The sequence below is a fragment of the Peromyscus leucopus genome, chromosome 1 (assembly GCF_004664715.2).
Source record: "Peromyscus leucopus breed LL Stock chromosome 1, UCI_PerLeu_2.1, whole genome shotgun sequence".
NCBI classification, from domain to species: domain Eukaryota; kingdom Metazoa; phylum Chordata; class Mammalia; order Rodentia; family Cricetidae; genus Peromyscus; species Peromyscus leucopus.
In genome coordinates this window covers 67,556,760-67,579,689 of record NC_051063.1, presented here as the reverse complement: position 1 = coordinate 67,579,689, position 22,930 = coordinate 67,556,760, and the positions used below count along the sequence as shown (strand labels likewise).

The window sequence follows — 22,930 nt, the reverse complement described above, 5'->3', positions numbered from 1 at the left end:
AGTTGGTTAGGGTGGACCCAATCTTTAGCTGAACTCCTACAGAATGATGTCAGAGTATCATATTTCTCTTCCCCGACTTCTCTCTTCCACTCTCTGTGCAACAGATATCTTCAGGAGCGGGCACTGGGCCTGGTATGGGGGACTGTGCACAGTGTGGAAAGATACCCCATTCTGGTCCTTCTTCCTGTGTCCACGCCGGCAGCAGGAGGAGGTGTGCAAGCTTTGGGTCTGTGGGTGGCTGGAGGAAGTCCATCATCCACGGAGCCGATGTTTTACAGTATGGCAGGATTGTGTCATGGCAAAGCCCTCGCAGGGAGGGCCTGCAAGTGCCCTTAGAGAAACTCTGGGGCTGATGAAAAGCACAGGCAAGGGGCCAGTTCTTAGGGAAAGCTCTAGGTTTTTGGTGGGTGAGAATGGGTGGAACATTGGGATTTTCTGAGTATGACTGACTAACAGTTGAAGGAAGTGTCTTCACAAATGTCCATTTCTAACAGTTTGACCCACATCAGCCAGAGGCAAAAGCATCTGCCCTTGGTGGTGGCTGACCCAAGTGTGCCATATCTATGTGATGGGATGGTCTTCAGCCTTAAAGATTAGAGCAAGACATGGCAACATGGATGAGTCTAGAAGATACCCTGCTCAGTGAAAAAGCCAGACACTAAAGGGCAGGTACTTACTATAAGAGTGCTCTTACGTGAGGCCCCCAGTACATGCAAAGGTAGAGAGTCAGGATGATGGTTCCCAGGGCCAGGGCCAGGGGCTGCCTGTTGTCAATGAGATCTGACATCTCCTAGAAATGATGAACAAGTTTGGGACATGGACAGAGGTGATGACCACATGTGTTGAGTTTGTGTAATACTTGTGAATTAGTGTACAAAATGGTTGACATGATGTATGCATGTGCATATCTTCATTTTGTCACAATACAAACTTGTATTTCCTATTTTGCAATGGAAGATGTGTCTAGGAACTTGTATCTAATGGACTTGATACTTAGCACCAGTCAATAGTATGGAAGTCTCTTGGACAAGGTAGATGGCTGAACCCCAACTTCATCACTATGGATACTCTGTGGGATTATAGTTCCCTCTTCCAACAGAGTACAGTGGGGATCTGTTGGGGGGGGGAGGGATTTACTGCAGGGCACTGGGGATCTGTGAGGGCAGTGGTCCTCTGGGGGACATTGGAGGTCTATGAGGGCAGGTGTCTCCTGGAGGCACTGAATCTCTGTGAGGTCAGGGGTCCCTACAGGGCACTGAGGGCAGAACCCTCACTAGCTATTTCTCTAAAGTATCCTGGCCTTGGGTTCATTTTGGGAAGACAATGGGAGTGGAAACAGCTCCACTTTGTAAAGATATCCCCAAATGAGCCAAAGTGAGAGCCTGGTGAATATCATGTGGACTTCTGTCGCCCTCTCCCAAAGTAAGTTGGAAAGCGTGTTCTGCCCTCTTGGTGCAGAATCATTCTGTGCCTTTGTGTCCTGCTGCAGCTGGTGTTCCAGCTCCCCCTGAACATTTGTGTCTTTGTGGGGAACTCCAGTGTAGTAGTTTAAAGGAGCAATTAGATGCAAATCCTTTTTACCAACGAAGTCTGGATTCTTCTAATTCAAGTTATCTTTGAGACTAACACTGCAAGTCTGTGAGGTTTTCCATTGGTAAACCTTGTCTGAAGAATTGATTTCTACTGTAATGGAGATGAAAATACTGTTAAGTTTTGTGATAATGCTTCAAAGTTGTACATTTTTTTTGTTTTTGAAATATACTGTTGGGCTTTCCCTCATGATCGTGAAGATAGGTTAGTGTGAAGGAGAGATAATTATATTATCCAATTATCTGAACTAAGATGGGGTGTAGCTTACAGATAATTCTGTAATAATCCCTATTTCCCAGGAAAAATATTTGCATAACACTTTAGTCATTATGTCATTTGCTGATAAATCAGTTACAGGTTGGTTTGTTTTTATTCCTACATAGATTCTGCATATGGATATGGATTTTACGTATACCTTTCCCACATAAATAGCAAATATCTCAAATCAAATAACTTAAGACAGTGATTTTTTTCTATATTAAAATTAACTTTTTCATCTAAAGCACTAAAGTCCCTCCTCCTCTAATCTGATAGCACACTGCATACAGTATATGGCAGTGTGAATGTTGGAGTCCCCCAGGGTTCATACGTGCAAGGTGGACCTCTAAGGTGACAGAATTGAGGTGGGGCCTTTGGGAGGCGATAGGTCACAACTGCTGCTCTCAGGATTAGGGTTAGTGCACAGATGAACGAGTCTGTAAAGAGAATTTCCTTCTCACATGTGAGGGCACACTGAGAAGAGAGCAAGAATGGGAAGATGGGCCCTCACTAGATCCCCATGTTTGTGGGTACCTCAACTGACTCCTTCCAGAACTGGGAGAAGGATCTCTGTAGATTATGAGCATTATTCCCTGGGATGTTCTTAAGGACACCGACAGCCTGTCCCGCCCAGAGATGGCTAGATGTATACCGTCTCCTGGGGGCTGGTCAGCTATGTGCTCTGACTAGTGCCTAGCAGTCTACCGAAGCCTGAGGAAGGACTGGCATTGACTCTTCTATGTCCCTTGGCTTCCTATACAGCTGGGGGACAGAAGGGACAGTACAGGACAGAGGAGCAGAAGGGATTCAGGAAGCTATGCTGTCTGTCATCCAGTAGCAGACCCACCGGTAGAACTTCCTGTGAGGTCCTCTTTGGGAACACATGTGCAGGGCAGGTGTGTGGTCCAAAGCTGTTCCTTCTCTGGGTGCCAAGGCCCCTGTCAGGAGAAGCATCCATGGTTGTGACACTCTTATAATTTGAAATAGGCGAGGTACCATGTTGCGGATTCCATTCATGCTGTCATAAGTAAGAGGGAGCTGGCTGCAAAGCAGTACTCCCTTCCTCTAGGTCAAGTGTCTGGAGCTCTTAGACATAGGTCCTGGCTCATACCTTGCTAGGTGAGTCGTGAAGCTAGTTCACTAAGGGGAAAACCAGTGCCTGTGTGATAGTGCCCATTCCCTAGGTAGAATATGCACATCCTTGCAGCAACTGCAGGCCACAGATTCTGGGCATGGTTGAGATTGTAGACCTTTAAACATGGCCACCATGAACTGTCCTGTGAGGGGTAAGGCACACAGGGTAAAAGTACAGTGTGCATAGTGGGCCTGTGTATGGCAGATCACCCCACAAGAATAGATACTGTGTTGATAGGTTGACTTCCAAGTCCAGAGGACTGTTTTCTCTAACAGGCATTTGAATGCCTGTACTTCTTCTTAGAGATCCATAGTAGGCAAACTGAGCAAGAAAGGGACTGAGGAGAAGACTCACCCAATGAGCTTGCTCTGCATTATGATCACTAACTTTGAACCCATATAAAATTGCCAGGTATGTTGGTGTATGTGTGTAACAGCAGTGCTGACCAGCCAACCGAGCTTGGGGAATTCCAGGCTAGCAACAGACCTTGTTTGAAAAAACAAGATGGATGACTCCTGAGGTCAGATACCTGAGGTTGAGCTATGGCTTCCTTGTGCGCGCACACACACACACACACACACACACACTTGCAAGCCCCACCTCCATGCCTTCCAAGATGTGATAGATGTAGCCCTCAAACAGAGAGCCCTAATAAACCTCTTCTAAGTTGCTTCCACTAAATATGTTGTCACAGCCATGAGAAAAGTAACTAATACAACATTTAACTTCCATTAGGTCAATTGTAACATAAATCTCTAGTCTATAGCAGCACCCTTCCATAAGCAACATTTCACCATTTGAAATACTTACAGTGAGATGGGACCTTCTGGGTGGTTGGTTATCGTCTTTCTTTTGGAAACTCACCCAGCTTACTGTTCATCTGGGAGTCCCTAACACTATAGGCACCTCAGCAAAAATGAAACAAGCCACCACGGATACACAGAGTCCTTTGAGAGTTGAAAACACCCAAATTGAGTACCAGTTGTTGAATGTTGGCATTAGAAATACAGAAGGGCTTCCCCAAGTGGGGACTATCGGATGGTATTTTAGAGAAGAAAAATGAGCGTCTATTAAGTAAGTGCTCAGATCTGAGGATATGCATGCTTCAGGTGTGAGCATCAGGAAGGGAACACCATTGTGTGGCTGTAGAAGGGAGGAGCCCTTTGAGCTGTGAGCTCACAGGCAGTGTTAGCTGGTGAGGTCAGGGGTGACTTGTCTGGGAGCTCAGCTGGGCTGTGTGTGTACTGTATTCTGCCATTTGAGGCTGTTAGATACCAACAGACAGACTTCAGATTTAGCATGATTTTTCTGCACCTGTTGCCATTACTCTGTTGGTAAGATGACTACCCTAGCTTTTGTCCAGAAATGAAGAGTGTGTGTGTGAATGTCATTACAATCCTGAGTGTACCCAGCATCCTGAAGAGCCAGTCGCCTGGCCTTTAGTCAGTCTCTCCAGAGCAAGTTGTGAGCTTGCTAGGCTGTGTCTTCTCTGTGGTGTCCACTCTCTGTCTTGTTGCCTGTTCCTGACCTGTCACCTTACAGTGAGAGCTTGTGTGTGTCCATTTGGCTGCTCTTGAAGCTGCTCTGCCTCAGCTTACCCTTCTCATGGCCCAAACTGACCTTTGATGAGTCCATATGTAATATACCACTTTCTGATGATTGGTTAGCCCATGAGGAGGCTTCTGGCTGCCTTCTCATTCTTGCCTCTTTAGTTAACACAGTGTCCCTGTCACAAGAGTAAATGGACTATATGTGCTCAAGGTGACCGAGAGGCCACTCTGTGCTCAAAATCTTCTGAGGCCTGGCTAGTGTTCTTTCTGTCCGTGTACAGATGTCCACTGTTTCTCTAGGTAAATGGATTTTCTATATAGCTCAGGTCTGTTTGAAAGGTATCTTCCCTTTTTTCCAGGCTCCAAGTAGTTCAGATTATGTCTTTGTCACGTGTGGAGAGAATAGGACCCCGTTCAGAGACTGTTGTAGCTGATGTGTGGTTCCAGAACACTTACTTCTTGTTGTTTTAGGAAATATCTAACCTCTTTGTGATCTTAACTGAGGGGATCCAAATAGGAGGACACTCTCTTGATGGCTGTGGGTGGGTTTGTGGCAGGCCACACTGGGTTCCCTGTCTGTTTTAGGAACATGCAAGATGCATATATATATATGGTCATGCATCCAGTGTCCACATTCTGGGTCCCTACTCTATGATGTTGGAAACTCAACCTTTTCTTTTTGTCCTGTGACACAAACCTCCTTTCTCTGACAGCACTCTTCCCAAATACATTCTGTTTTATATACGAAACCTGAAAATACTTTGTAAATTTTAAAATATAAAACACATGTGGGAAAATGCTAATGTTTTTATGCTTCTCTCTGTATATAGATCTGTTTGTATGGTGGCATCTCACACTTTAGTGAGGTTTGACACTGTGCATAAGTGTCTCAGCAGCGAGAAGGATCATGATGATTCTTTCTGTCCACCAAGTATTGTCTAGAGTACCCCACCAGAGGCCTATTGACTGACAGGTCACTTCAGGAACCCAGGAACCTATGCAATGATGTCATTTTTCTGTAAACCCTGAACTATAATAAATTATATTTAACGGTTGTAATTAAGACTTGAGGCTGTGAAACTATCTGAGAGAGGAAGGACCTGTCTCTTTCTCTAGAGAAGAAATTAATTGTTAGAGTGTATGGTCTTTGAAGAATTTACTGTAAGATAAAAGACTGGGGTTTTATTCTTGCATTTATTAGTGTTTAATCAAACAGAAAGTGCACTTTCAGTGTGGAAATCTTGGCTTCAGCAGCAGGATTAGACTGAATTATTGTTTAAAGAGCAAAAGGTATGGAATTATATGTTCAAGTTATCAAGCCATTGATAGGCTCTGGGTATAATGTAACTAATTTAGAACATAAAATCCCTTGCTGTGTGACTGGAGCCTTGGGTTAATCACTTGGCAGTGAGTGCGTTTCCGAAGCAAGGTGGCCTTAGGGCATGGTGGTGGCTGTCCCTCAAAGAGTGAGCTGGGTCTGTCGAGGCCTAGTGTGGTCATAATCATTGAAGATGTAAGGAAAGCAGGCTCTTCCATTTAGGATCCCAAGTCATAAATTATTGCAGGTTCGAATCCCAGAATCCTCTGCTTACAGAACCACTGAGAACTTAGTTATTAAGCGCAAAGAAGACTTAATTCTCCTAATTCTGCTGGCTCATGTACTAGGGATACAAGTGGTAGCCAGTGGCTCCGCATTAGGTTCACAGATCTTTCTACCAGGAATGGAGGAAACTCGAGAAAGCTGAGCAACTTCATTGAGGGTTGGCCTGGAATTCACTCATCAGCAATGGGAGAGAGACACAGATGGGAGAGGCCTCACAGGCAGCCGTTTGTGAGAACTGGGTTCTGTAGATAAGAGAAGCGTGCTATTGGGCTCTAGGACCTGAGTGGTAGTTGGCTTTGGTGGGTTGGGAGAGAGAGGAGCTGGCTAGTGTCTTGGGCTGCAAAGACACAGGCAGGCAAGGGTGCCGAAATGAGGTCCTTGGGTTCTGTACCCACAGGACCATGTACCCTGGATTTTCCTGGGTTGTGGGAGAGGTCCTTGCGTAGAGCTCTAGGGAAGGCGTGGTCAAGTGGCACAAGAGTCAGTCACCTAAAGACAGTGGAAGAGGGCAGGCCCCTTGAGGTGTGACTTCTGACAGCAGGTCGGAGTTTGGTCAGCCTTGCACGGCCTTCAAGTACCTACCGGTTTTACAGAACACACCCTAGGAATGCTGGGGAGTGGGCATCTTGCAGAAGCTGCAGAAGAGAGAGGAAGAGGAAGGTTGCCACGTGACTTTTAGCACCCGCTATGTCCGACAGTAGAAAGTGTCTGCAGGGCTCCCCCAAAGCTATGCTCCTATCCCCAGCTGGCATCTGCTACCTTGGCATATTGCTGGGGATGGACCAGTGAAGTCTGTGGTGGATACCTGCTGTGGGAGCACAGACTAACCAGTGTCACCGTTCCCAGGAGCCCATGTCAACAACAGGGATGTGCATTCTACTGGGTCCCCAGTTCCAGCTGACTCCATGGTGAGTCACATGACTCGGAGCCCCGTGTTCCTCGTAGAACCCCATCTGCCCTGGTGGAAGACCGTAGGCATGTCATATGTGACTGCATCCACAAGGTCTCTCTCTCCTGGACATGGTTGATTTTAACCGGCCTTGCCACCTACCAGCGGGTAGAGAATGTGTTCCCTATGCCACAACTCAATCGGGATTCCCCAGTGATGAGGCAGAGACTCCTTCTCTCCCCATGCGGTGTAAGACTCCCCAGCTTTGGCACCCTCCTAATTGGGAAAGGTCATATCTCCTTCAGACCTCACTCTGCCCCCCACCCCTCCTTTCTGAAGCAGTCATTAACTTGCTGGCTGGCAAAGCTCCGCAGGACGGGAACTTTGTGCTGTGACACATTGAAGCTGAAGTTTCCCGAGTCATGGCAACTGTAAGAGCTGACACTTCATGTTGAGCACCAGCCTGCCACCCTTTTTCCTCCTGACAGCCTGTCACGCGGAGCTCTGTCGTTAGTGGGACCTGAAGTGCTAGAAGTTTTCCAGCCCATGAGGAATGTGCTGTTGGCAGCATGAGATGTGTGGCCACATGGGGGTGACCCTGGGTGCACACCATCCCAGCAGACCAAGCAGCCAGGGAGCCTCTTGTCCTTCCCACGAGAGGCTTCGTGTGATCTTGGGGGCTAGCTAGCACAGCAAGCTCTAGGAGGGGCAATTTAAAATGAAAGAAACCTAGGTATTTTCTCATCTTTTTTCACAGCAAACTATAAATGAGTCATTCTTGATCAGAGCGGAAATTCAGAATGGAAACGCAGGAACGCTTTGGGATTTGGGTGTCTTGGGCTTTGCCTCAGCTGTTCCTGAGTTCTTTTGCAGATATCCAGGTGTGTCCCGACCAGGTTTCTGAGGAGACAAGGCTTCTCAGGTCTCCTGGGGTTTGGATGCCCTCTCCTGTGGAGTCTGATTCAATCCCAAGTTGTCAGGGTGCGGACAGGACTTCCTCCTGATGGTTTCCTTTTACCCCAGGAAAGGCGACATTTTAAAACAGTTTTAAAACTCTGCAGTCTTGCTGGCTGGAGACAATCATGAGAGGGGGAGTTGAGCAGGCCTTGCTGAGCAGGACTCCAGATGGCATCTTGGGACCAGGAGTGTCTGAGCCCTGGGGTGCTGGGGTTAGTTAGGGTGGAGTGTCTGCAGCAGGACTCCTTACCATGCACAGGCTGTTTAGACTTGGGCACCCTTCGGATACCCACCAGTATTTTGGAGGTAGTGGAGATGTCCATCTCCCCTTGCCCAGGTGTCTCTCGGGACCTGCTAGGTGAGGAAAAAAGTAAAGGCGGGGCACTCTGCTGCACCTAGTGTACCTGTGAGCACGGAGTGTAGAAAAGACGGATCAGCAGGTGTTTCAAAAGCCAAAAAAGATGGTTGCCTGTCAGTCATCCTTCCATGTCTGCTGTAGGGGAGCCCACACAGCTCCCAGGTTCAAACCAGAGATTTCAGGGTCCTGGTCTTCCTTGAGGTCCACTGTCTTTAGAGGAACTCAGCCCCACAGACTTGCTGGCCAGTGGCTCCAGAGCCCAGGATCCCGGAAGGATCTGGCTGATGGACGTAGGCTAGGCTGCTCTCCCTACGGGACAGCTGGGGTTGCTGGGGAAGGCCCCTGGTTGGATGTGCCTCACTGCCCCGGCCTGAGTCCCCTGTCACACTGACTGGGGAGCCTGGGGAAGGAGGGTGCTGACAGCCTGTTATTTAGTAGCCTGTAGATAGTGTTCTCCTCTGCATTCTGAGTTTTTTGCTGGAGGTCTGGGTTTCATGGGTCTTTATAATCCAGCTTCTCCTTTGCATACATTGATTGAGCAGTCATCTGGCAGAGTGGCACGTTGTGTTTAATGATAGTGTCTGTTTCACTGTGGATTTCAGTGAATTACACAGGGCCCGAGAACAGAACTTTCCCCCTCATTTTTTTGAAAGTGGTGGTCTGAGCAGAGAGAGTTGACCTAAAGCATCCAGGATTTGGGTCTGAGGCTGCCCACAGTAAGTCCTATTTTACCACTAAAAAATGTGATTTTTTTTCAGCTATGTGTATGGCACATACCTTGGGAGGCAGAGGCAGGTGGATCTCTAAGTTCAAGGCCAGCCTGGTATCCGTGGTGAGTTCCAGGACAGTCATGGCTACAGAGAGACCCTGTCTTAAAAAAAATTGTATCTTCCACTTTCTTTGTATTTCAGTACAGAAATGGCTCTTCTACGTGAGTAAGTAGGTAGAGAGTAGAGAGCACTTAGCCCGTGATTATAACTCTGGAGCCCCACTGTAACGCTGAGTTCACGGGACCGCTCGCTCGGCACAGAAGCTCCCTGGCCTGCAGGAAGGTGAGCAGGTGCAGAGCCTCTTGGGCAGCCACTGCAGGAACCAGGCAATGGGTACTGGAGTGCTTCCAGCAAGATGCCCTGCCGTGCTGGGATCTGCTCCCCCATACCAGTTTCCAGGAAGAAGTAGAGGTGGTTTAGCTGAGCAGCCAGCTCCAGGGGCTAAATAGAAGCAGTTGTCATCCGGAAAGGGTTCTCAAAAGTGCTTGAAGTTCTGGGGGAATTCTGGAACAGTCTACTAACTCTGTTCACATACACACTTGCTGCATTTAGCTTGATCTACTACTACTACTACTACTACTACTACTACTATTACTACTACTACTATACACACACACACACACACACACACACACACACACACACACAGAAGAGAGAGGAGGGAGAGGGGGAGGTCGGTTTTCTCTCTGCTGCCTAATCTTGCTGGATTCCACTGTGAGAGGAAGCAGCAGGCTCTTCACCGATTTGCTCATAGTCACTTTCATTGGAGGCACCTGTGTGACATTTGGGGTGGGACACTGGACTTTTAAGTGTGATTTCTAAATGCAAACGGTACCAGTTTGAATCTAGAGACCTTGGTTTGCAGACCAGGGAACAAATCTCTCAGCTGTCCTGTGTTGTGCAGGCACTTTAGTGTCTGTGCTATGACTCGCTGCAGGCAGCCTGTTGTTTAGGTGATGGGGTCCTTTAGGAAACAGAGGCCGGGGCTGCTTCTGGGATATACTCCACGAGTTTAGTCCACCCCAATCCCCAGCTTCCAAGGCTCTGGGTGTTGGAATGTTCTTCCCTTGCAGAGTGTCTGTTACCAAAAGGGGATGTTGTGATACATCTTATAATCCCACACCCTGAACCCCCACAAGCTTGAGACTGGAGCGGGATACAGCCAGGGGATAACTAGGAATATGGCCCATCTCTTCCTCTGAAAACTGATGTGATGGTTCATTTTGTCAACTTTCCACAACCTACAGTCACCTGGGGAGAGAGTCATAGTGAGGGATTGTCTAGATAAGACTGGCCTGTAGGTATGTCTGTGGAGGATTGTATTGATTGTTAATGGATGTGGGAAGACTTAACCCACTGTGGGCGGCACCATCCCCTAGTTTGGGGCCCTGGACTTTTTGAGAATGAAAGAGTGAGTTGAACAGCAGGCATACATGCTTTCCTCCTCTTTCTGCTCTTGATCGAATATGAGTAACTGCCTTAGTTCTTGCCTTGATTTCCATGACATGATGGACCTTAACCTGGATTGTAAGCCAAATAAACCCCGTTCCCCCCCACCCCCACCCCCAAATTGTTTTTTGTCAGGGAAATGAAAGTAGGATGGTGTACTGGCTAGTTTTACGTTGACCCGACACAAGCTAGACTCATTAGAGAGGAGGGAGGGAGCCTCAATTAAGAAAATGTCTTCATAAGATTAGGCTGTAGGCAAGCCTGTAGGGCATTTTCTTAATTAGTGATTGATGAGAGAGGGCCCAGCCATTGTGGGTGGTGCCAACCCTGGGCTGGTGGTCCTGGGTTCTATCTATAAGGAAGCAGGCTGAGCAAGGCTGTAAACAGCACCCCTCCATGGCCTCTGCATCAGCTCCTGCCTCCAGGTTCCTACCCTGCATGAGTTCCTACCCTCACTGCTTTTGATGGTGAACTGTTATATGGAACTGGGAGCAAAATAAATCCTTTTCTCCCCAAGTCGCTTTGGTCATGGTGTTTTATCACAGCAATCCTGACCCTCACTGAGACAGATTTGTTGTCATCCCAGGGCAGAACTCACCTCTGGTTATGCATGTGTCACTGGCTGAACAGAAGCTTGGTCACAGATGTGAAGACCCATCGCTTTCCTTCAGTGGCCTGAAGGTCAGGCTGTAGTTGGTGGCTTTGGGATAATGTCCGAATGATACTTCAGCCTGTTCTGTTGGATGTTAGTCTCCAAGCCCCACTGTCAGTCAGAGTGACAGAGCCACAGAGGGATTGTCTTCTGTTCAATGGGACAAATCACAACTCAGCCTGGGAGGCTCCTGGTCTGGTGGGCATCAGCCCTGACTTGACTTCTGTCCCCTTGTGGTGTTCCTTCCGGGCTTTCACAGTTGGTCAGCCAATCCCATTCTCTCCCAGCCTCCCAGAGCCAGTTTTAGGATTAGGTGACTTGAGTGCATGGTTCGCTCTCTTCTGGGGTTTCCCCATACCTGTTGCTGAGGTAGATGTGGGAGCTGGGGACCAATGCTGCTCCTGGTGCTTTCTGCCTAGCATGTGGCTGGCTAGGAGGCCTCCCAGGGCCTCTGTGTTCCCCACTGACTTTGGCAGGCCCTGAGATCTGATCCTGTACCTGTTTTTCCTCTCGTGCTAGCAGGGTGCCTGCTTCCTAGACTGCTGGCTGCTGGCAGGCCCGGGGCCTGCCCTGGGAATCACATGGGCACACTTACTGGGAAGGGTGCAGGTCAGCAGCGAAGACCATTCTGGAAGGCCTGATGAAGTCAGGCAGAGATGGAAGGGAGCTGTTGCCTGTAAGGTCTCTGGCTCTCAGTACCTTGGTGGGAACTGGCCTCTGGCGCCAGCTGCTTAATTCAGAACATTGTTATTTAAACGCCCTTCATGTTAAAGGGAGATGAAAAGAAATTCACTTCATTTTTCAGAGGTCTCCAAACAGCCGTGGAAAATCGATTCTTTTTCTGCCACCAATTAATGTCAGCCCCTCTTGTGGCTTTTGGTGGATGCCACAGTGATGATGCAGGGAATGTAGGTACAGGAGCCACACTCTGGGTTCTGCGGCCAAGTGGAGAGCTATATATAATAAGCCCAGCTGGGTCCTGGACTGGCCACAGGGATCTCTCATGTAGATGACCAACCAAGCTACTGTGCCTAGGACTGCCTGCCGTCCTCGGAGAACTGCGGGGTAGAGTATGTACACATTTCCTGTGGCCACTGCTGTCAGCAGAGACTCAAAGTGAGCTGCTGGGGCCTGAGGAAATGGCTCAGTGGTCGAAAGCCCTTGCCACTTTTCCAGAGGACTCAAGTTCCGATTCTAACATCATCATTGGTGGCTCACAAGCACCCATTGCTCCAGGTTGGGGGGATTTGACGCTCTTTTTTGGCCTCCACAGGCACTGCATTCATGTGCACCTACTCAGGCATAAACACGCATAAAAAATGGGGTATTAGAGCCATCATGGCTCCTTGGGCCTAATTCTAAAGAGTGTATACCTCTAGGTGTCTCCAGTCTTACATTCAGAAATTTGGACCCTGCATATTTAGATTTGACGGGGATATTGATTATGCCAGGTGTATTCCCATGTGTCCAGATAGAAGCCTTCAAGGAGGCAAGCCTGAGTTCTTGTATCCAGGATAGCTTGTTTCCTCAGCCATCAACTTGAGCGTGGAGTCAGTGCCCTGAGAGTTTGGGATTTACTCTGCAGTCAGTGGGACGCTCCCAAAGTGGGTGTTAAAGAAGTAGGGTATGGACAGAGGGGCCTCTGTAAACTGTGACAAGTAGCCTGAGGCTGAGATCTCCCCGCAGGCTCATACCCTGAGACCCTGGAGGAGAGCCCTTTTAAATTCTTGCCCCTGTGTTCAGGAAGTGGGGTGCTGTGCAGGGAAGCTTTGGGGTATGATGCTAAGGCCTGAGTCTAATTGGGGAACACCTTGTATTATTTTGGAAGCATTGGTTCATGCCAGACTGAAGGGGAGGGGAAAGGGAAGCAATGGAAAGTACTAGAAGCACATGGATGGCACAGAAGATCCCAGGCAGCATGGGGCACCACAGAGACCTAGTGATGGACAGGCAGGAGAGGATGCAAAGGGATACTGCGTGTGGGGATAACCTGCAGTGTGGTCTGTGGGCCTTGGAGGGGTCAGCATATCTCTTCTGTTGGGGTCAGAAGACAAGTGTGGTGGGCTTTGGGGCTCACCCTGTTTCTGTCACAACCTGACAGCAGAAGAAAAGCGGCCATAGACTGTAGGTGAACAAAGGAGGGTGTGATCATGTTCTGATAATGCCTTTCAAGTATGCGCGCGCGCGCGCGCGCGCGCGCACACACACACACACACACACACACACACACACACATACACACACACACACACACACACACACACACACACACACACACACACACGGCAGCGGGTGTCAGCCAGATGTGGATGCTGGACTTGTTCTGCGTGTTCTATCTGATCCCAGGTGAGGGCTGTGTCACTCACTGCAAGAGGTGCCCAGATGAAATGGGGCTAAGGAGCTAGAAATACCAGGATCCAGGGGTTGGGAAGTTCAGGTGCATGAGGGTGTGACCTGGGAGGGCGTTCTAGGAGACGGATGGGTCATAATGCATTCTGTAATAACCCACACAAAGGAGGTCCTTCTGGGAGGGTGGTGACTGGGCATGGTGATGGAGGTAGTTCTAGGCCAGAGAAGCAGAGGCAGCAGCAAACCATCTTGCTCTGAGCCTGGGGCCAGGGCACCAGGTTTGTCAGTAGTGTGTGTGGGTGGAGACAGGAGGGTTTCTGGGAATCATTGGTGGGTAGGAAGGGAATGAGAGTCCCCTCTTTCTGGGAGTCAGACAAGGAATTTGGAAGGAAGAGGAGCTTGAAGGGAGTACAGACAAACCGTCTGTGCATCTTTGCTGTTAGCTCGTTGGCATCTGCAGTCTCCATTGAAGTCAGGTGTACCAGCTCTGCACAGCATCGGTCATTCATTGCCCATCCACCGACTGATGGTGCCTGTGTCCCCACTGGGCCAAATCCCATCCCATGATGTTCTGTGATGCATTTCATACATGTTCCTGTGTCTTTAAAAAAAAAAAAAATCTGTCAGAAAGATAAAACTAGACTCGGCACAGGCTAGACAAGTGGTCTGCCCCCTCATGCTATATGCCAGCCCCATGCTTCACTTTTAAATGTTCTGTATTTAAAATATGCAACAGTTTTTTCTGGCAATCCTCTTATTCAAAGCCGGCTGAGTTTTAGGTAGTTTTAAAAAAAAAATATCTTACACTAGTTCAGTCTCCTCTAAGTCTTCTTTAGTTAAGGCAGCAGGGGAAAATGGAGGCATTGTAATTTTAGAGGACAAAAGAAGTGGACACTGGTTGGTGACCCAGGCTATTGTGGAAAGTGGCTGTGTTGTAAAAGTAGCTTATGATTAAATCCCACCAGGAGGGGACGCTTTGGAATATATCCTCGGTGTTAGGTAACCAATGCTTCCATTGTGCTTTATAAATGACTAGCCACTTCCAAACACACTTTCTTGCTCAACTTAAAAATTGCTTCTCTCTAGGAGCTTGGCAGAATGGCTGAGACCTGCAAAATGAAATACACAATGTTGGACAGCCCTTTGGGGAAGATCGAGCTGTCTGGCTGTGAGCAAGGCCTGCATGGGATACGATTCCTCCACGCAAAGACCCCAAGCCCTGAGTAAGTGTGGGCAGTAAGCATGGGCATTGCATGAGTGGTGTGTGCCGAAGGCAGGAGTCAACAGGAGCCGTGGCTCTTTTCCACTGGTCACGGGGGAATGCAGAGCCCGGTGCCACCAACCACAGACATTAGCATCTCTGAAAACAGTCTTTGAGTTGTGGTGTCTTTGGCAACTCATATATTACCCAGTAATCTGGAATAGCTCATAAGCTGTGGGGAACGTGACTTTGATGGGAGCTTCCAGACATTTGATTCATGTGCTCTTTTGCACAGGGGTTGAATTCAGTGAGAATTGAGTACTGTGTGTGTTTGTGTGTGCGTGTGCACATGTGCGTGTGCGTGTGCGTGTGTGTGTGTGTGTGTGTGTGTGTGTGTGTGTGTGTGTTCATGTCCCTGTGGGTACACGTGTCTTTATGTGCATACGGAAGCCAGAGGGTAGCCTTGGGTGCTTTACACCTTGTTTTTTTGAGACAGTCTCTCAGTGGCCGGGGGCTCTGGGGATTTGCCTGTCTTTACCTCCCCAGCACAGGGATTACAGGCGAGTGCCACTTTTCACATGGATTCTTGAGATCTTCATGATTATAAAACAAGTATTTACTGACTGGGCTTCTCCCCCACCCACACTGAGCATTTTGATTCTTGAACACATGAGATACAGGGATGGACAGCTCTCTCCATCGTGTGACTTACCTCAGAGGTTTTAAATCAAGCCTGGCAGGGTCCATCAGCTGCTTCTTCCACTGCTAGTCTACATTGTTCGCTCTGTCGGGCCACTCTGCTGCTTCGTGGAGGTGGCACCAGGCCAGGAGCGATCACTGATGAGTTGTGGAAAGACTCTTTCTACCGGGTAACTTCAGCTCACAAGGTCCTCGAAGGACATGTATTCCTCTTTGCATGGTCCTTGCCATATTTTTCTAATTGTAAAAACAAAACAGAAACCAATTGGAAGCGCTCCTGAACATGTCTTAATTCTAAAAGGTAGCACCGAACTTCCTAACTTCTTCTGTGTGCTAGCTGTGAGTGGTAGCATTAAAATGGCAATTCTTGTTATTACCGAGAGAAGTAGGAAAAAGAAAAAAAAAAAAGAGAAGAAAAAGCACAAACTCCTGTGCTGGGTGTCTGTCTTAACTGGCTAATAAACACAATGCCAAGAACATTAGATAAAGAAAATACATAAGAAACATAAAAATTGATTTTAATGGACCCCTGTCAGAGACAGCCATAATGAGCATTGTTTGGTAATAAATTCCAGCATGGCCCTCCCCAGCCAGCTCCTCCTGTAGAGCCGTGCGCTGCAATCAATATCGTCTTTAAGACTTCAAGACTGAAAAATAAGCAAACCTTTGAACTGCGGGAACAGGCTCCTCTCAGTTTCTGTGAGAACCATCTGGCTGTGGTGCTCAGAAAATCGCAGACACCAAATAATTTGTAGGGAAAATGTCACTTTGTCTCTTAGCATGTTCAGTAGCTCAATAAATCATAGAAATTATGTGTTGGCTTCTTTTGCTTTTGGAGAAACAGTAAAGCACTCCTTACTGTAAATTTGGGGCAGAAAATATAAAAAGCAGGCATTATGAGATATATTTAGGGGCTGGAGATCTGGCTCCGTGGTTAAGATCCTGTGCTGCTCTTGGGCAGGACTCAAGTTCGGGTCCCCTGTGTCAGGTGACTTACAGCTGTCTGTAATTCCAGCTCCAGGTCATCCAATGCCTCTGACTTCGAAGGGCATCTGCGCTCATGTAGACAGCCTCCTCGCCCCCACACAAATGCACATAATTAATTTTTTTAAATCTTGAAAATGGTGTATTTGTTTAAGTATGTCTTATGGATTGTGTGAGCTTAACAAAGAGGCTGAGTGAAGTTAGGATTGGATTTGACTGTGAAAACAATCACCCCGTAGTGGAGCTACAGCTCCTCTCAGGGAGAGACGTGTGTGTGTGTGTGTGTGTGTGTGTGTGTGTGTGTGTGTGTGTGTGTGTGTGTGTGTGTTGATAGTGGAGGCCAAGCTGCCCATGTTGGGGTTCTGGTGTTCCATCTCCTCCTAACCATTGTCTTGGTTCCCCACTGAGGCCCTGTACTAAGACTGCAGGTCTTTCCACCACCCAAGGGGAGAAGAAGTGGGAGGATTCTGCCTCCCTTCCAGAGGAATGGCTGGTGCCTCTTCTTCTCCGTTGATTCAGGAATTGGAGAGGGTACCTGTGGGATAACCCTGATGCTAGGGATCCTGTGAGTAGCAATGGGAAGTTGGATTTTGATGGTGTAGTAGTTAACCTTGATTGTCAATGTGATGGGATTTAGAATCTCCATGGAAACAAATCTCTGGGTTTGTCTAGACTGGGTTAATTAAGAAGGTCTACCCTGAATGTAGGTGGCATGATCCCATGGGCTGGGGTCCTGGACCGAATAAGAAGGAGAAAGTGAGCTGAGCGTCAGTGTTTGTCTGCCCCTGCTTTCTGACTGAGAATGCGAAGTGACCAGCTGCCTCAGACCCCTGCCACCACACTTTCTCTGCCTGGATGGATCAAAACAAACCTAATATTCCTAAAGCTGTTTTTATCTGGTATTGTGGTAAATAACCAAACCAGTGACTGGTACATGTGTATAGCTAATCTGGTGAGACATTTCAAACCTCTCGGCCATTTCTACTTTGCCAGTTTAAAAAGCTGAAGCTAAAAAATTTCAGACGCAAAGTTCAGTAAGTTTTGACAAAAGTGTACTGGCATATAGAGATCATCCCAAACAATATCTAGAACTCTCTGGAAAGTTCATTGTGGATTCACGTTCAAGCCTTGTAAAGACCCTTGTCTTCATTTTCCTTGAGTAAATGCCAAGATAAGGAGTTGCTGGATTCCATGGCATATAAACATTTAAGTCTGTAAGAGTTTGCCCACTACTTGGTTCTGTGATTTTAAAGTTTTGGCTCTTCAGGTGAGTTGAAGTATCATCTCATTGTGGTTTGAATTTTTAAAATTTGAACTTTACCACCTTTGATGTATTTTAACTCAGTTTTTCTTTTCCTCCTTTTCTTTCTATTTTCTTTGTGTTACTGCTTTATGGGTTTGAGTACAAGTCCTTCGCCAAGCATGGGAATTTTTCCTTTGCTTTTTCCTTTGAGACCGTGTCTTGCTCTCTAGCCCAGACTGGTTTTGAACTCAGAGCCACCCTTCTGCATCTGCCTTCTGAGTGCTGATATTACAGGGATGTACCACCATGCTTGGCTTAAGTTGTGATTTCCTCCCTGTGGGAGTTTGAATGTCATTGGCCCCTATAAGTTCATAGGGAGTGGCACTATTAGGAGGTGTGGCCTTGTTGAAGTGGGTGTAACTTTGTTGGAGTAAGTGTGTCACTGTGGAGCTGGGCTTGGAGGTCTCCTATGCTCAAGCTCAGTGTGACACAGTTCACTTCCTGTTCATGTTGCACAAGTTGTCGACCTCTCTAGCACCGTGTCTGCCTGCACGTCACCATGTCCCACCATGATGATAATGGACTGAACCTCTGAACTGTAAGCCACCCAATTAAATGTTTTCCTTTATAAGAGTTGTCATGGTCATGGTGTCTCTTCACAGCCATAGAAGCCCTTAATAAGATAATTCCCTAAGTTGCTTATATTTTGATTTTCTAAATTTCTTTAGATGAGAAGTTTGTAATTTTGAGAAAGTCAGCTGATCAGTTTTTCCCTTTACATTTAGTTTTTGTTTTGTTTTGTTTTTGTTTTTGTCTTTAATAAATATGTAGCTGGTTATGGTAGTACAGACCTTTAATCCCAACACTCAGGAGGCAGAGGAAGGTGGATCTGTGTGAGTTCAAGGACAGCCAGATCTACACAGTAAGACCCTGCCTCAGAAAACAACAACAAAACAACAAAAGCAAAAGCCCCCAGACACCCCACAAAACACACTGTACCTGCCATCAAAACCTGCAGTATTTGCTGTAATCTCACCAGACTCCTCTGCTGTGCTGGCTCTCAGAAGGATCCTCCTTCTTATACTCGGATATGTGTTTTGTTTAAGCGCCCATGATGGACATACAGTTGATTCTCTCCAGCCACTACTTACTTTTATATAGTTGTCTAATTCCAGCCTTTGTTGGGGGAAAGCACAGCTTCCCATTCTGTTCACCTCGGGCATTGCCTTTCTAGGACTGTTACCGGTTCCACCGGCCTTTGTTCTCGGCCAGCCCCATGCTCGCTTGGTGACTGAGTGTGTGCCCAGCCTGAGACAGTCAGGCCATGTCTCTAGCTGCTGCCTTTGGCCTTTGGGTGCCCCCACTTCGGTTTTGTTGTTGTTGAGAAAGGATCTCATGTAGCCCTGATTGGCATGGGACTCAGGGATGACCTTGAACTTCTGATCGTCCTTTATCCACCTCTAAATTCTGTGAGTAGAGCAGAGTGCCACCACCTCACTTGGTTTATGAAGAGCCGGGTGTCCAGCCTGGGGTGTTGTGCTTGCTCGACACACACTCCACCAACTGAACTCCGTTTCTAGTGGGCTTCTGGATCTTTATTTTATTCTTTAAAATTGTATTTTTATTTATTAAAAACATATATACATACACACACAGTATATTTTTATCCTATCCTGTCTGCTCTCCAAGGCTTCTATTCACCTCCCAGCTAGCCCCAAGTCTCATAATTTTGCACATTACCTTGCCATTTTGAAGTATCTGTTTTTGCACAGCTTTTTGTTGGCATCTGATTGAGAGGTGTCCGTTTCCATTCCTGGCTGCCTAACAGCTTCTTGGTATTGACTCTGTCGATTTGTGGTGTGATTTATCTCTGCATCTATTTGGGTTCTCTTTCATTTTTCTCAGCAGGGTTTTGTAGTTTCCAGCATGGAGACCTCACATGTCTTTGATAGAATTGATTTTTAGGTACTTTGTTCTTGATAGTATTCTAAATCAGCTTAAAACTTTTGTTAACTTTTAAATTATTGCTGCTGGTTGTAGCCATTGATTGTGTGTGTGTGTGTGTGTGTGTGTGTGTGTGTGTGTGTGTGTGTGCGCGCGCGCTGATCTTATGTTGTACAAACTTCTGTGAATTCATGCACAGGAGTCTCCCCAACCCTTCCCTATGATTTTATTTCTACTGTTTGTTACCCATGGTCAGCTAGAATCCAGAGTCCCGAAACGTTCACTGGAAAGTTCCAGAAAGAAACCATCATGACTTATAAGTTCATGCCACTCTGTCTAATATGATGACATCTTGACCCAATCAGCTTGGGACATGTCCCCTTCTGCCCAGTGTATCCACTCTGTATATGCTGCCCTCTTTCTAGTCACTTAGTGATTGTATCAGTTATTAGATTAACCTGCTATCATTACCATGCTATGCTCAAGCAGCCCTTTTACTTTATAATGACCCAAGGCACAAGAATCTGGAGATTCAGATGTATCCAAGACAAACTATGAAGTGCTTCCTTTAAGAATTCCCTCTCTCCATCATCACAAGAGCAGAGAGACCACGGTGACATGGCTCACAGCACGGTTGGTTGATGTGATCATCTGATTTTGTACCCTCTATCTCTTACTATGTTGGGTTTATAAATTAGTATAGGTACATAGGAGCAGTCTTATTTTGTTTGATTCTACCCACCATTCCAGGTAGCCTGGGTTTGGGGATACATCCTTATGAATAAGGGGGTGGGGGGCTACCTGTTGGCCATCCCTCTCTGTGAGTTCTGTGTCCCTGCATTCAGTTGACTGTGGATCAGAAGTTCTTGGAAAACTTCAGTGTTATGAACCCATACAAATTACTTTTCTGTCATTATTCTTTATGCAGAACATTTAAACAGCTGTTCACACAGCATTTATTAGGTAATATAGGTAGTCTCTGAATGTGCAGCATGTGGGTAGATGTGAATAGATAGGCTCTGCTCTGACACTGCCATTGTCTGTGAAGGATTCGAGCCTCTCTGGGTGTTGGTGTGACTGGGGTCCTGGAGTCAGCGCCCTCCGGGGAATAGGGTATGACAATTATGCTTGCTCTGGGTGTTATTTGGGGTTCTTTAGGATTTCTGTGTGAATTCACTCTCTGCATAAAGACAGTATGCTTCTCCCTGTGAGGTATTCATGCCTTGTGTTTCTGCTATCAACAATTCACCAGTAAGACATGCATTAAGTACCTCACCATCCCAGTAGACTGCATTCTCTCGTCCCTAGTAACAGGGTGCCTCAGTGTTTCTCTCTATGCCAGCCTTTATACTGGCGTTGTTTCTCAGCCTGCAACCTGTGGGAGTCCTCCAATGGTTTTTTTCTGGGTGCTTACATAGCCATGGCATTTTTCTCTTTCATGGTCTATCCATGTGGTGGACTGAGTTGATTTTAGAATGGTAAGTCAATCTTGAAATGCTGGCCTGCATCAATTTATTCACTTCAGTATACCGACATCTCCGGGGTTTTAGATTTGGGGTGCTTCTGACAACATTCCTAGGCATGGAAGTGCACCTCCATTTTGTGAAAAAAGCAAGGTCTGGGATGGTCTTGGGTCTTCCTTGAATGGCAGCTGGTGTGCTGTTTCATGCTTGGAGTTTGCTTTACAATGACAGCTGTGTGCGGCCCGCACACACCACCAGCGTCCTTCCGTGGCCTCCTTTCCTGCTGACCAGCAGTGGAAGGGTCTTGAGTAGGGTCCTTGCTGTCACCCTCCCATGTGACTTGGGGGTCTCCACAGGCATTTCTTACTTTCTCCAAGGGCAGTAGCTTTGCTGGGTGCCTCACAGGCTGACTACTGATGCCTGGCTACAGAGGGATTCCTCTTGTTTCTGTACAAGCCTAAACTCACCATACAACCAGGCCTTGTAATCTGTTCAAGGCTCCACACTGTGATGTGATTTTTGGTTTGTTCTGCCTCGTCCTGATCACCTCCATTTTTTTCTTTTGTTACCATTTGGATGAGGCACATTGGTTTAGAAGTGGCTCTTTGTAGCAGCTTTATTTGATGACCTACAGCCCATATCTCCCAGCTGTCAGTCATTGTCCCCTGAAGCATAGCCTGGTCTTTGTAAGAGCCTGACTGATGCCCTCCATGCTGTCTTTCTGTGGCTGTGGAGCCCTGACCTCCTCCGTCTGCCCTGCAGTGCCTAGGATGTATCAAGAGAGCTAGGTGACCTATTTATTTTCCTCATATGATCTTGAGCCATGCTTAGCATTCCATAATGTTGTTCACATTGGTTGATTACTTGAAACAATGACTGTGCTTTGAGTCCCACTTAGAGTACACAGACAGCAACAGGTAGGCTTTGGCTCTCAGGCACTGGGGAAACCAAGTCGGGCTCATCTTGAACATGTCGAAGACTTGCACACACCACCCCCCTTCATTTTTTCTTTCAGTGTAAACCTTGTAATACAAGTACAGGAATGTAGTACTGGAAACCGTATGTAGACTAACCAAACTCATATAAAATCTTTTGTATCTTGAATGTACAAACTTCCCACAGTCCATTTTCTACTTTGCATAACTTAACTAACTCTCCTGGCAGGGATTCGTTTGTGATGTTTATAGATCTGATGTGGTGTTTTCCTGGCCAGCTCTAGTGTGGAGACGGTTGGAGGAAGTCTGAGCCGGATAAATTCTGTGGGAAGATCATCCAGCGTCTACCTAGTCCCTCAGGCCCAGCCTTACAGGCAGGCTTGCCATGTGCCTTGTGAGTGGTGCCCATGAGACAGGAGGTGCCAGTCCTGTGGATGCCAGGCCCTTTGCTGTTGACCCATAGTTCCCAGATAGAGCTGTGTGGTCACAGAAGGGCAGAGTGTATCACTTACAAAGTTGTGCTGCCTCTGATCTAGAAAATGGCGTTGATACCTCAGCTTCCCTCTTTCCTTTGCTCCCTCACTACTCAGTGCTTACCTGATGCCAGATAGAAGGTAGAGACAGGTTTTCCTAGGGCACAGAAGTCTTTATGCTCAGGACCCAGGCTGGCAACAAGACAGAGCCTTAAAGCTTTGCTCTCTGGACTTGGTTGCTTTTGGAAGGCAGGGCTGGCAGATGTGCAGGGCTGGCAGATGTGCGGGCCTGTGTTGGTGAGTCAGAAGCAAGACAGTTACTTCATTCTGCGGGCTCATCTTGAGAGAAAAGGATGGTTGAATGACAGCTAAGAAAATGTGTGCATCTAAAATATGAACTATCTGTCAGCCCAGGATAGTTTTTGAGT

The 22,930-nt window shown here is 47.2% G+C and overlaps 1 protein-coding gene across 3 annotated transcripts in view; it reads left to right on the top strand.

Annotated features, from left to right (window-relative positions):
• The window catches only part of Mgmt (O-6-methylguanine-DNA methyltransferase), a 243,948-nt gene that overhangs the window by 42,295 nt on the left and 178,723 nt on the right, over positions 1–22,930 (top strand). For 2 of the 3 annotated variants that reach the window (XM_028869097.2, XM_037209596.1), the window contains exon 2: positions 14,647–14,783. In XM_028869097.2, coding sequence (XP_028724930.1) covers positions 14,647–14,783 — 137 coding nt within the window. Of the gene's footprint in view, positions 1–4,240; positions 4,318–14,646; positions 14,784–22,930 lie in introns of those variants that run through there. The other variant, XM_037209593.1, reaches the window with a different exon arrangement.